The sequence below is a fragment of the Balearica regulorum genome, chromosome 2, assembly GCF_011004875.1.
Source record: "Balearica regulorum gibbericeps isolate bBalReg1 chromosome 2, bBalReg1.pri, whole genome shotgun sequence".
Classification (NCBI taxonomy): Eukaryota; Metazoa; Chordata; class Aves; order Gruiformes; family Gruidae; genus Balearica; species Balearica regulorum.
The window spans coordinates 159,179,015-159,192,075 of record NC_046185.1 but is presented as its reverse complement, the minus strand read 5'-3'; the positions used below and the strand labels follow the sequence as shown (position 1 = coordinate 159,192,075).

The window sequence follows — 13,061 nt, the reverse complement described above, 5'->3', positions numbered from 1 at the left end:
GACTTCCAACAGTGGCACTAACAATTTGGCCATCATGAAGACAGTTGAGTGCCTCGTCCAAAGGCAGCTTGCTCAGCAGGCTCAGCTATCCAAACGCTTTGCATCCCAGCTAGAACTGAGCAAAGATCAGAAGGGATAAGCATATCTCAGATGAATTTTTACCACATACAGAGGACCTGCCTCATTCCATATCTTTAATTGATTCCATTTTTTTTTTTTTTGTTACCTTTAACACATCGATGAAAGACAATTGGAACCATCATTGAACCATCATTGAACACTGATGATCCAAGAACTTGGACCGTCATTCTGCCCGTCACAGGCGTGGCCAGCAACTATTCTTAAATCCTCAGTGTCATCACTTGGGAAGCCAAGTCCCAGGTGGGTCCTCTATTCTGCCCAGGTGTAAAGACAGCATTCTTCATGTGAAAAAGATGACCTGCTGGCTCCAGCGAGGCCAGCTAAATAAACAAGAAATCCAGTAAATCCTACTGTCAACACACCAGTCTCCAGTGTGTCCTGGAGAACCAGTATCTTAAAAAAGAAGCTGAGCGGCTGAGTACTGCTCTGTAGACCACTGTTGGTGCTGAACCCTTAACACGGTGTACAGCACACAGTTAACCATCTCTGCTAGGCCCATTTCCAGACCCTTGCAGAATCCAGAGGGTGAACTTGCATTTAACTGTATTTTTATGACGCTACACCAGGCTGAGTGCATCACGACCCAGGCTTTGCAGGTGCTGCCAGAGTAGCTGCTCAAGTTGTCAGCACCGATGGTAACAGTCAGAAATCTGGGATCTGCCAGGCACCCCATGGCTGGCTGCTGACACAGCGTCTGGGTTTGACAGGATCACCTTACACCATCATTTTAGACTTACAACAGCCAGATCACCAATCCCTTCATCTTGAGGAGATGCCGCAGCAGACGCCTTCAACCTTCCCCATGACTAACTGCCATCTCCCAAGGCCACTGTGGTGGGCTGGGCGAGCAGGTGAGGGCTGGGCTGCAGAGGCCGCCACCACCATCGCCACCACCGGTATCCCCACCATCACCACCACCACCAACATCTCCACCACCACTATCTCCACCATCGCCACCGCCACCATCGCCACCGCCACCTCCTTCACCACCACCACCACCACCACCACCACCGCCACCACCCCGGGGCGGGCTGGGGGTGCAGCTCTGCCCGGGCTCCCCTCAGGGCTCCCCCTCAGCGGGCGGTGACAGCCGTTGGCGGGGGAGCGCTGACGGCGCCTCGCGTGCACCCCCCCCCCCCCCCCCCCCGCACGCCCCGGGGCGGTGCGCGCCCTCCTCGCGCTCACGCCACCCGCCATTGGCCGCGGCCCGGCGCGAGAGAAGGGGGGGGGGGGGGGTACCGAGGCGGGGGGGAACACAGGCCGGCGCCGTGCGGTCCTACCGCCGTCGGCCGCGGGGCGGGCGGGGGGGGGGGAGGCGGGTGGTGTGTCCCGCACGTCATATCAGCCGCCCGGCCGGGATTGGCTGTCGTGCCTCACCCGACTGGACGCGGGCGCCCGGGCTGGCGCGGTAGCTCCCGCGCTCGGCGCTCGCGCCCGGCCCCGCCCCGCCCGGCGCGGCCCGGCCCGAGGGGAGGGGTGGCGGAGCGGAGCGGCGGGCCCGTCGCTGCCTGCGGCCGCGGGTAGGTCGGCGGCGGGTAACGTGACACCCGCGGCTGGGGGCTTATAAACCTTACGCGGGGCGCGGGCCGGCGGCGGCGAGCCGGGAGGGAGGCGGCAGAGCGACGGCCGTTCGCCCTCCCTCACGGGCCGAGGCGGCGGGCGCAGCCCCCTGAGGTGAGAGGGCAGAGAGGCCCGCGCCCTCGGTGCCCGGCGGGGAGAGGGGAGGGGAGGGAGGGGGGCGGTTTTACGCCCCCGAGCCGGGAAGCGAACCTCGTCCCCAAAGGAGAAGAGGCTGCGCGGGTCTGACGGGAGCCGCGGGCGGGGGGGGGTCCCTGTCCGCGTCCTCCCCCGGGGCCGAGCATCTCGGGTCGCTGGGGCCGGGGACCCCGCCGCTGCCAGGCCGAGCCTGCACAGCCCCTGGCCCTGTAGCTGCTCAGGTGGGTCAGGTCACCCCGCTCCTGCAGGGCTCCTGCCTTCCCCCCGGCCCGTCGGGCTCCGAGCCGTTGCCCGGTGCCTCTGGAGCCTGGCCGATGCCTGAGGCGGCGGCGGTGCGTGTCAGTGGTGTGTAAGGGGTCGACCCGACCCGTCGGTGGGGGGTTTAACAGGCTGTCCGTGTGCGTGTGTTTCAGGACGCCGGTAGGACCGATGCCCAGGTTGGAGAACTGCGCCGGGAGCTGTTCCTGCACTGCCAGGGGAAGGCACAAAACCCAGCCAGGGGACACGGCAGCCGGGCTGGCCGCCAGGGTGGGCGAGATGCTGAGCTCCTCCGTCTCCAGCCCCTCGCTGACGTTGGTGGGTCACGGAGCACGCAGCCCCAGCACCTCCAGTGCCAGCAGCACCTCCAGCAGCAGCACCTTGAACTTGAGTCAACACCTGGTGCAGAGGAGCGTGGTCCTCTTCGTCGTCGGTGCTTTCATGGCCCTGGTGCTGAACTTGCTGCAGATCCAGAGAAACGTGACTCTGTTCCCCGATGAAGTGATTTCCACTCTCTTCTCTTCCGCCTGGTGGGTGCCCCCGTGCTGCGGGACAGCAGCAGGTGAGTTGCTGACCTCCACGAGTGATTTTTTTTTTTTTCTTTTCCCCCCATCCTCCCGTGGGGAGGAGAGGTGGTGGGGCCGAGTTTGTGACCTGTGCGTGTGCGAGCTTACCACTTCCATCACACAGCGAGTGATGGGAACTCTGGCTTTTGGAAGGATGCGTGCCCACTCCAGCTTTATCCACGTGCAAGATCCACGCACGCGTTTCCCGCGTGTCCGAAGGCTTTTTTTCGAGCTGGTGCACTCTGAATGTGGGTAAAGTGTTATTTCTCCCGCAGCGCGGTGCGGCCTGGAAGCGCCAATAAGCAGCTCCAGCGCCGTGGCGCGGAGGCGAACGTGTAAACACACGCTCCCCACGCAGCTGCCGCCGTGTTTTTCCCGTGGCAGGGTGAGTTCAGTGCCGGATTTCCCCGCTTTTCCCCTGTGCCCCGCTGTGGGGCACGAGTGGGCGCGGTGGGGCCGCGCCGTGGAGCTCCGCCGCCGCGCGTCCCCGCCCCTCGCCGGCCATTGGCTGCCGGCGAACTGGTGAGTGGCGGGCGGCGCTCGCCATTGGCTGGCGGCGCGAACTGGCCACGGGCTGGGCTGAAAACAAGGAAGTCACGTGCGGCGGAGCGCTGCCTGCCCCTGCCTGCCCCTGCCCGCTGCCCGCCCCTGCCCACCGCTGCCCACCGCTGCCAGCTGCCCGGGCCTCCGCCACAGCTGCAGGGCTAAATACCCCAGAAAACCCGGGCCTCGGTGCGGTTGGCGCAGCAGCCGGCACTTACCGGTGCACCAGCGTTAATAATTTCCTCCTGTCCTTGTCAACACTAAATAAGGCCTTGATGAAGGGTTGGGGGATTAAAAAGGCGGTAAATCTTAGGAAATAAAGCCACTCTGATCTTTTTCAATTTGCATTGCAAGTACTTTATACGACTCTTCCATCAGTTTGTGGTTTTTTTAATGCGGTGATACTGTCATGTGCTATTTGTACCTCATCGTAAGGGAGTGTGAATGATAAACTGCATAGTAAAAAAGTTGCCACAAGATACGCTCCAGTGAGAGTTCTCATAGTCTTGTCACAGTTGGATTAAACTTTGGCATTTAGCTGTTACCATAACAATCCTGGTAACTGGCATCAGAATAATGAAACTGTTTCAGCATCAGATCACATGTTTTTCTTAGAATGGTATGTCTTGTAGCCTTCTTAATGTAGAAGTTACTCCTCTTAGGAGTTTAAGGAGGAGAAAAAAGGGGGGTATGAAAGAAAACAAACATACATATTACATACAGTTAAAGCAGCACATGTAACCCTGGAGTTGGTGGCAACACATGGAGTTGCAAGGCTTAGAAGCATTAAACTCACTAGTGTGTGTGCTAGCAACTGGGCTAACATGAGCCTGTATTTTTGTTATGCTACCAGTTTGCAGACTGATAAGGCTGAGAAAATGCTATATGAAGATAGAAGCTGTGTCTGGTTAATAGTATGAGTAGTTATTTTTCCCTGCCATAAATATGACTGATGGCAGGTACTTCTTTAAGTTCAGCTCTGCTTCTATTTGGTATCAAAATTCATCTGATTTGGATGGCAGCAAAGGCTGAATTACAGTCCAGCAGAAAGAGAGAAAGCAGCTCTGCCAAGAAACTTTTGAGTCCAGGCGAATATTTAATTCAGGGCCTGATTCACAGCAAATGAGTCAGCTTCATAAAACTATCTGCCTTGCATGTGAGCAATACATGCATATTCCATTCCTAACTGTAATTAAGCTTTTTGTTATGCTTTGTTATTTATTAGGACAAAACAAGCATCTGCTCAGGATGTCAAATGAGAGGTGCTCGTGGGAGAAAAGGAGTTTGAAGTCAAATACCTTAACATCATAATATATATCTCTGCTTTAAAGGTTCAAACAGAATATTTCTTGTTAGAGTAGGTTTTTTTCCTTTTCTAAAGGCGGGGGGGTGATAATTGTCTTTTCTTCATCAGGCTTACAGTACTTTGTCAAGCACTTATTTGCCAAACTAATATTTAGTAATATTGAAGTAATCATTGTATAATGGTTAGTACAAGTAGTGTTACTTCTCTTGCAGCTGTCGTTGGCCTGCTGTATCCCTGCATTGACAGCCACCTTGGGGAGCCACACAAATTCAAGAGAGAGTGGGCCAGCGTAATGCGATGTATAGCAGTTTTCGTTGGCATTAATCATGCAAGTGCTGTATCCTTAAACTAGTTTACGTTGTTGCTCGATGTACTTAGTTGTCATGAAAATGTCTCTCCTATTCACGTCTGGGAGAATTACAAAGGTAAGGATGGTGCTACTGGCAGAGACATAAACTTCTGAGACCTGCAGTAGACAGCAGTAGTTACTTTAAGATAAATAACACAGTTCGCTTAAAAGTAGTTGGGAAGGGGGGTTCTGGGAGCAGGGAGGGATAGACATCATAGTATGTCTGGTTTAACTGCAAGTACAACAGTATAAGTTGTGCTATTTTAATCTGTATGTTGTCTGCATCTAATACTTTCCACAATTAACTGGTGGGGTACACCAGACTGTTCAGTAAGAGTGTTCTTTGTGTGGAGTAATGATGGTATGAGCAGAAAACCTAAATCAGCAGGGATAACTGGGTTACTTTAGACAAAAATCCATAAAAGTTAAATATATGGCAATATAGTATATTCTTTAGATGCTCAGTGTGACAAAAATTGATGTTGTCTCCGCACGCACACTCCAGTCCAAGTCAGCAAGAGCTGACAATTGCTCAGCAAGACTCAAAACCAGATCCTGAATGTATTGTATTTAGAGATACAGAGTCACGCTCACTTTCAGTTTGAGTTCTTCCTCGTTCAGTTTCAGCAGCAGGATGTCTGCAGACTTAAAAGGATTGTCCTTAACATCTTTTTCCAGAAACTAGATTTTGCAAACAACGTCCAGCTGTCCCTGACTCTAGCAGCCTTATCACTGGGTCTTTGGTGGACATTTGATCGTTCAAGAAGTGGTCTCGGACTTGGAATTACAATAGCCTTTGTAGCAACACTGATAACCCAGTTTCTTGTATATAATGGTGTTTATCAGTAAGTTATGCTTTTAAAGTACTGTTTCAACTCTATTGTCTTAACTAACAGCGCACATGCACTGCAAGTTAGTTATTAACATATTTGACATGTTACTGTAATAAGACATTCTGTTTATCTAAGGCAGCTAATTGTCCAGTTGTTCCAAATGATCTGATTGAGAACTGGGGGTGGAGGGTGGGGGAGCAGACAAATTGGGATGTGTGTTGAAATGGTAACAGCTCAGCAAACTGAACTTCTACTGGCTTGGAGTATCATTAACTGGCTTTTAGAAGCTTATTAAGGTAACAGACTTAATTTTGTTTCCCTCTTTCTCCTCCTATATTACTGGTTTTTTTGTTTGGGCCCAGGGAAACAATTCTATAGCATCTTGTTAGCAGTATGTAATGCGATGATAATAACTTGTTTCTAACTTATTTCCTTTTGTTTACTAGGTATACATCCCCAGATTTTCTTTACATCCGTTCTTGGCTCCCATGTATATTTTTCTCTGGAGGTGTGACTGTAGGAAACATAGGACGCCAACTGGCTATGGTAATTACTGTATAATTAGCGTTTCCTTTAACAAGCCAAATACCTTCCATTGTTGTTGGTCCAAGAACAAACTATGCCTTTAAGGGTATGACTCACAAATTGACAGAGATACATAGGTATTTTCCCAAGAGTTGAAATGTAAGCGTACAACCTGTGTTGCCAGTAGAGCGGGAATTGGTGTAGTAAGCGAGTGTCTTCTGTAGCTAACTTTTTCCAGCAACAGCCTAAATAAAACTGTAATCAGCACGCTGCTTCTGGTGAGAATCTTAATCACTCCTGCTCCGTCAGTACTTTGAATTAGCATCTAAGGTAGCTAGAAAACTGAGACACAGATGGACTTTCTCTAATTATTTATGTAGTAAAGCATTTTTGTTATGTAGATGAAAGGAAATGTCCCTATATAGCATTAAATTCCACCACTCTAGAATCAAATATGCTCTTTCTAATCACTTAAGATGTAGTTCAAGTATCACTCCTTATATGGGATATATAGTATAAATAACTATCTCATTTGCTAGGTTCTTAGGTAATTATTTCCTTGTAGCATACTTCAGAGTAAACCTGGCTGTATGCTTGCACATCAGCCTAAGGCTTGGTTGTGAAAAGTGTTCTGACAGTGATGAATAGTAATAATTAATACTGTATTGATTTAACTTCTGTCGTCTTTGCTACCTAAGTCCTTTATCATGGAAAACATCCTTCAAGTATTTCACTTCTCTAAGGCTGCTGTGATGTAAAGGTGCCTTTAATTTTTACTGAAGGAAGGGCATTTGTAGACTTGGGAGTTCCTGAACTATTTCTTAAAGAGGAGAGCTGCTTTTTGAGACTGAACCATGAGTGAGTAAAAGGATTAGTCTAAAGCTAGCTGTCTTTCCTGGAACAGGCTTCCTGTCTCTTCTGCCTAGTCTTGCTAACCCAGTGGATGGATGCTAATGTACCTCTAATAGGATAGTCTGAATTTGGTGCTGCAGATGGACAGGCTTGCAGGCAAGCTAGGGAAGAGAGCCATGTTGCTTGACCATCACTGGCTAATACTAAAGATCAATTTCTTTAGTATTGATTCTCAGTTACACTAACCTCTTTTAGAAAAGGATGTTTAAAAAAAAAAAGTATGGGGCAAATCTATTCCTGTTCTTGAGGTTTTTCTTTCATGCTGACTTGATATCAAGTTACAGATTTCTGGGCATATGGTCACAATTTTAACTTCACAGTCAATTTTGGGATTGCTTTGAGGTTCTTTAAAATACAACCTCACCTCACTACTCCCCCTTCAAATCCCAATGGTGCATACTATCTGCATGTGTGTTTTTGTAGGACTACATGTGCGAGGGGAATCATAGAATCACAGAATGGTTTGGGTTGGAAGGGACCTTAAAGACCATCTAGTTCCAACCCCCCTGCTATGGGCAGGGACACCCTCCACTAGACCAGGTTGCCCAAAGCCCCATCCAACCTGGCCTGGAACACTTCCAGGGATGGGGCATCCACAGCTTCTCTGGGCAGCCTGTTCCAGTGCCTCACCACTCTAACAGTAAAGAATTTCTTTCTAACATCTAATCTAAATCAACCCTCCTTCAGCTTAAACCCATTACCCCTTGTCCTATCCCTACACCCCCTGATAAACAGTCCCTCACCATCTTTCCCATAGGCCCCTTCAGGTACTGGTAAGCCGCAATTAGATCTCCCCAGGGCCTTCTCTTCTCCAGGCTGAACAGTCCCAACTCTCTCAGCCTGTCCTCATAGCAGAGGTGCTCCAGCCCTCTGATCATCTCCGTGGCCTCCTCTGGACTCTCTCCAACAGCTCCATGTCTCTCCTGTACTGGGGCCCCCAGAGCTGGACGCAGCACTGCAGGTGGGGTCTCACAAGAGCGGAGCAGAGGGTCAGGATCCCCTCCCTCGACCTGCTGGTCACACTGCTGGTGATGCAGCCCAGGACACGGTTGGCTTTCTGGGCTGCAAGCGCACACTGCCGGCTCATGTTGAGCTTCTCATCAATCAGCACCCCCAAGTCCTTCTCCTCAGGGCTGCTCTCAATCCCCTCCTTGCCCAGCCTGTAGTTGTGCTTCGGATTGTGCCGACCCACGTGCAGGTCCTTGCACTTGGCCTTGTTGAACTTCATGCAGTTCACATGGGCCCACCTCTCCAGCCTGTCAAGGTCTCTTCGGATGGAAGAGAGGGTATAATTTCTCTTTAAATTTGTCACTCACATGAAGTGAAAAAGATAAATTAATATAGTTTTATTTAAACTTTGCTATTGAAAGCAGAGTCTCAGAATAAAATTATAGTCAGTTAGATGCTACAGTTCTGTATTTCACACTGGCATAGGCAGTACTTCCACTTGCTATGCTTCTTATCTTAGAAAGCAACGGAAGGGAGCCTTGAAGAAAGACCAAAAATAAATTTAGGCACATAGAGCTTTTTCTTTTTTCCCTTTGACTACTTTTCACCTGGCATCTCATCTGAATGTAGTTAAAATCGGACTGGCTCCTGCCTGCGACTTTTCTGTCAATCTTGTCATCTTCCTTACAAAGAAAGAAGTAAGTTGGAAAGGCAAAGCATTCTGTTCTGGTTATCTAGAAGTATCTTCTTATGTGTTTTACATTACCACTACTTAGTCTGGGAAAAATTGGAGAAGCCCAACATTTTCATAGCAACACTTCTGCAAGTCACTGTGAAGCATTCAGTGCTAGAAATTCAAAGAATTCCACTCTAAAACAATGGTAGCATTCAGTCCACTAGTTATTTCTTCTATAGAGATGACCCAAAAGCATCAGTCTGTTTTGTTGGCCATTGCGAATGTGGCAAGAAGGTGGGAGTATTGCATTTTTTTTAAGCTAAACCTGAATAAACCAGTTATTTTTGTAGCTATATTCTCTTGTAGTCCCTGAGCTGTTTAGCTGCATGTGGCAGTTGCAGATCAAACAGTAAATGTTTTCTGGGCATGTCTAGAGTAGAAGGCGTCACATGTGGAAAATACTGTAGTGGAGTAAAGTTGCCTTGCTCCTTCCTCAGTCCCTGCCTAGCTTTTGCAGTCAGAAAAGAAATTAGAAGTCGGATGAGAAGTGTCTCTGAGACATCCCCTCCCATCCTGAGAAACATTAGCTGGGAAATGCTTGCTGCTTTTCAGTCACTGGATTTCAAGTGAGCTTACATGCAGTAACCAAGTGCAGTGTTACCTTTAAGCAAACCTCCTGTTAGCAGAGGGTCTTGGGGTTTGTTTGTTTGTTTTGGCTTTTTCTTTTTGCTATCAGCTTGAGGATGAAATCCAACATTTTCTTTAATAGCTTGATTTCAAAAGAAAAGGTAAAGGTGCTGCTGCCACCATCAGCTCTCACTACTGATTATGACACCTAAAGTTGCTCAATCAGTACTCATCAGCTGGGTTAAATGGATGGCAATGCTTCATTTTGAGCTGTAACCATCATTCTCAACATCTGGCAAACTACAGTGGTATTCAGAACTTGGACCTAACAAATATCTATTGTTTTGTACTGCTTGAGGCTGCAGAACTGCAAATGCATTCAGTACTTGCAAATACAGTGGCATTTTGGCTCTAGAATGAGAATAATATGCTACAAACTTTGTTTTAAAGAAAAGTTGGTTAAATTACTTCTACTGACATACTATAGGGTTTCATACTAGAAAAGGGACTTAGGAGAAAGTGAGTAAGTCTATCTGATACCAGTTACTTTATTGGAAAATAAAGTAACTTATGCTTGAAGACAGTTTGAAAGAGGGCTGTTAAAAAAAATTAATTAATGCCCATTAAATGAAGCACTGTGTACCTTTTGTTAAGAAATAAGCTGAGATAGGGAGGAAAGCTAACAAAAGCTTATAAAAAGCAGTAGGATTGGTAGATGGATTTATCAGATCCACTAATTGAGGCAGCACAGACCCATAGTGACTTCTTTGTCCACAGTTGAGGAGCATGTCCTTGTTGAGCCTTTATAAGAAGCCATGTCTGCTAGGTCATTGTCGGCCTAACTGAAGCTAGTTGACTATTTAATCACTGAAAATACTGCATAATGTAGTCAATTCTCAGATGGCATTAAAATATAATATGTGTTTGGTTTTTTTATCCATAGGGTATTCCAGAGAAACCACACAATGACTAAATCTTTGAAGAAGAGAGCATGGTGCCAGTGAAAGCAACATTACGAAGATGCGTTCCTGTTTTAAATTGAAGATTATTTAGAAAAAATAATCTCTTTATGGGCTCACTGCACAAATGACTTGTGGAAAAAAATATTAATCCACTCTTAGAATAGCCAAGTGAAATTAACTGCTTATCTTGAAATCTTACCCTGAATTACCGCATAAGCATTTGCGTATGGCTGTTCTCTGGAAGAGTTTAACACCAAGTTGCAGACAACTGTTCAGGCTAAGTGGCAGTTTTCCAAGTATTAGATTCCAATGTAAGTTATTGAAGCAGCTGCCGTATTTTAAAGCCTTGAAACTGAAATTTAATTACAAGCTCTTGTATCAGTGCCCAAAGGAAGTAGATCGATGGTGCTTAACAATGATGAAGTATGGTTTAATAGGAATAGTATTTATCCAAATCTTTAAAAAATAGGGTTATTTAAAAATACGAGTGATCGAAACAGATTAAAGGCATTGCATTAATGCTTTTAGGAGTCTTATGAAGGAATCATGCCCTTACTTGTAATGCTGCATTAAGTTTCTGTCTTTGATGGTGGAGAGGGTTGGAGGGACGAAAGCTTGGAAGTCACTTAAGTTTGGAATTTCTGAATTACTTCAGTACGATAGGTGAACACTGGAGACAATCTTGTTCAAACAGGAACTTTATCAAGAAATTGTGACTGGAAATTTCATTACTTCTGAAGCTTGCAGTTAGATTTGTAAGAATCAAGTTCTGGCCCTAATTCAGTAAGAAATGTAAGTGTGTGTGAGTACTGCTTAATATTAGACATACGCTTCAGTATCTCACTGAAGGAGGTCTCGGGTATCTTAAATGTCTGGTGTCACTGAAAAAAACACGCGTTGCAGGCCATGGCTTGGCCACTGAGTATGTGCCCCCAGCTCCTGAGATTTGCAGTTTCCTCCCAGAGGTGTCCTTGATCTTGCTTCTTTTTGAGTCAGGGTTTTGACTGCAATGATTGGAAACAGAAGCGGGCCTAAAATGTGATTTAAACTGTATGTGAAGAATAGCAAACGGCTTGTTTTCTCAGTTCAGCTTCTGAAAGAGATCACTACTTGTTTTTTCACAACCCTATAGAACTTGCAATCTGTGATTGCCTTCTTAAAAAAAAAAAGTGCTTATGTCACTACATTAAACATTTGGTGTTTCTTAATACTTAGTTCTGGTGAGCACAACATATTCATTTGATAGCTTAGACCACAGGAGACCTAAATAGCAAGTATTAGGTCTTAAAAGTTGAAGTGCAATGTACAGTAAATCTGAGCCTCATATTCTCTTCAATATCGATGATTTCTTATGAGAGATTAAAGAGAAAAGGGTTCTGAGTTCATTTCAATGCTGCATGGAGTCAAATGGAGCAATAATTTATTTAACTAGTAAAGCTAGTTTTGTTGTATCTTTCATTGAACCCAAATTTTTAGAAATACTCCAATTTTGTGGTTATGGTGTACTTGTAAACTTTTATGGATTTGCCATTTTGTATTATGCAAATTTTTTTTTGTGTGTGTGTGTGTTCATTTCCAATCTTACATGGCTTCAGATATAGTTAGAGGCATTGGTTAAAGAGTGACCCATCAAAAAAAGATGTTGAGGCCAGGTAGCAGTGTTCTGGAGGTTTTCACTCTTCTAAGGGAATGCTATAACTGCTGCTTGTGCTTTTTTTGTAGCAGGAAAAGTTAGCACAAAGTCTATATCACAGAGCGGACCCCAATTCTAATCTTGCTTTGGTGTAAATCAAGATTAATTTCATTGGTATAAGCTCCTTCCTCAAATGTTTAAAACCTGAATAATCACATTTTATAGGACTACTTGAAGAAATAAGATCCTCGGATCAGGACTGGATCAACTCAGCTGTTTTAAGAAGTATGCTACCTGCTGGGGAGACAGTTTTGTAACCATCCTGAAACCCATTTCAAAACGTTATAAAACCAGTAAAGATGACTGTGATCTCTATGGATATTTGATTGAGAAATATTTAAGATTTATTTGTAAAGACTGAAACTAAATCTGTATGTGTTAGGAATAATGCAGCCAAAAATGTAAGTCAAAAGTTCATTTTTTGCCAATACTTCTGAGTATCTTAACCAAAGTGATTTAAGTTTGGAAGAGGTGGGGAGGGGAGTGAAGAAAATTTGCACTATTCTGAATTTGAACACTTAAATTCTCATTCTTACTGATGAGTTTTCAGCAGTGTGTTTGGTTTTACACTTTTTTTACTATTAAAGTTTTAAGATCAAGTCATGTTTGCCTTGGATTCTATGTACTCACATTATGCAGGAATCTTTCTTGAAAGAAAGTTGTAATGGTTGCATAACAAATACTCAGTCATGCATACACCGTGACTGAAAAAAAACCCCAAAACCCTAAACTGAACTTGGAGACATTAGCTTTTAGAGGGGCTCCCAGCCAGTTGAAGAAAAACAGTCTTGCTATTGTGCCAAGAAAGCGGCATAAATGTCTGTTTTGGTTATGTGACTTAAGGTACAGAATCTTATTACATTGTCTTCTAAGATGCTGAAATTCATAATTTGAAATAAAATATGGAGGGAGCAGGGTAAACAGGCAAATCCCTGTGGTGGCTTGGTGATCTGCTGAAGTCTGAAGCATCTCAGGGTGCGAACAGTAAGAATGAGTAAGCACAGCT

General features: G+C 46.0%; 1 protein-coding gene across 2 annotated transcripts; it reads left to right on the top strand.

Moving 5' to 3' along the window:
• Positions 1–1,514: 1,514 nt before the first annotated feature.
• On the top strand, positions 1,515–12,658 carry INSIG1 (insulin induced gene 1). 2 transcript variants are annotated; one of them, XM_075746643.1, is made up of 6 exons: positions 1,515–1,661; positions 2,271–2,677; positions 4,743–4,867; positions 5,558–5,724; positions 6,159–6,258; positions 10,344–12,658. In XM_075746643.1, exons 2-6 carry the CDS (start codon positions 2,287–2,289, stop codon positions 10,371–10,373), a joined length of 813 nt encoding a protein of 270 aa, XP_075602758.1. In that variant the 5' UTR covers positions 1,515–1,661; positions 2,271–2,286; the 3' UTR covers positions 10,374–12,658. The 2 variants fall into 2 exon arrangements, with proteins under 2 accessions (XP_075602758.1, XP_075602759.1); XM_075746644.1 differs by having other exon boundaries at positions 1,601–1,815.
• The last annotated feature ends 403 nt before the right edge of the window (positions 12,659–13,061 follow it).

What these genes read in the sequence shown, in the direction of transcription:
- INSIG1 (XM_075746643.1), top strand. Translation starts at nt 2,287, where the DNA reads ATGCCCAGGTTGGAGAACTGCGCCGGGAGCTGTTCCTGCACTGCCAGG. An exon ending in GTGCTGCGGGACAGCAGCAG is followed by an intron (nt 2,678 to 4,742) that starts GTGAGTTGCTGA and finishes CTTCTCTTGCAG; the next exon opens with CTGTCGTTGGCCTGCTGTAT. An exon ending in TAGGACGCCAACTGGCTATG is followed by an intron (nt 6,259 to 10,343) that starts GTAATTACTGTA and finishes TTTTATCCATAG; the next exon opens with GGTATTCCAGAGAAACCACA.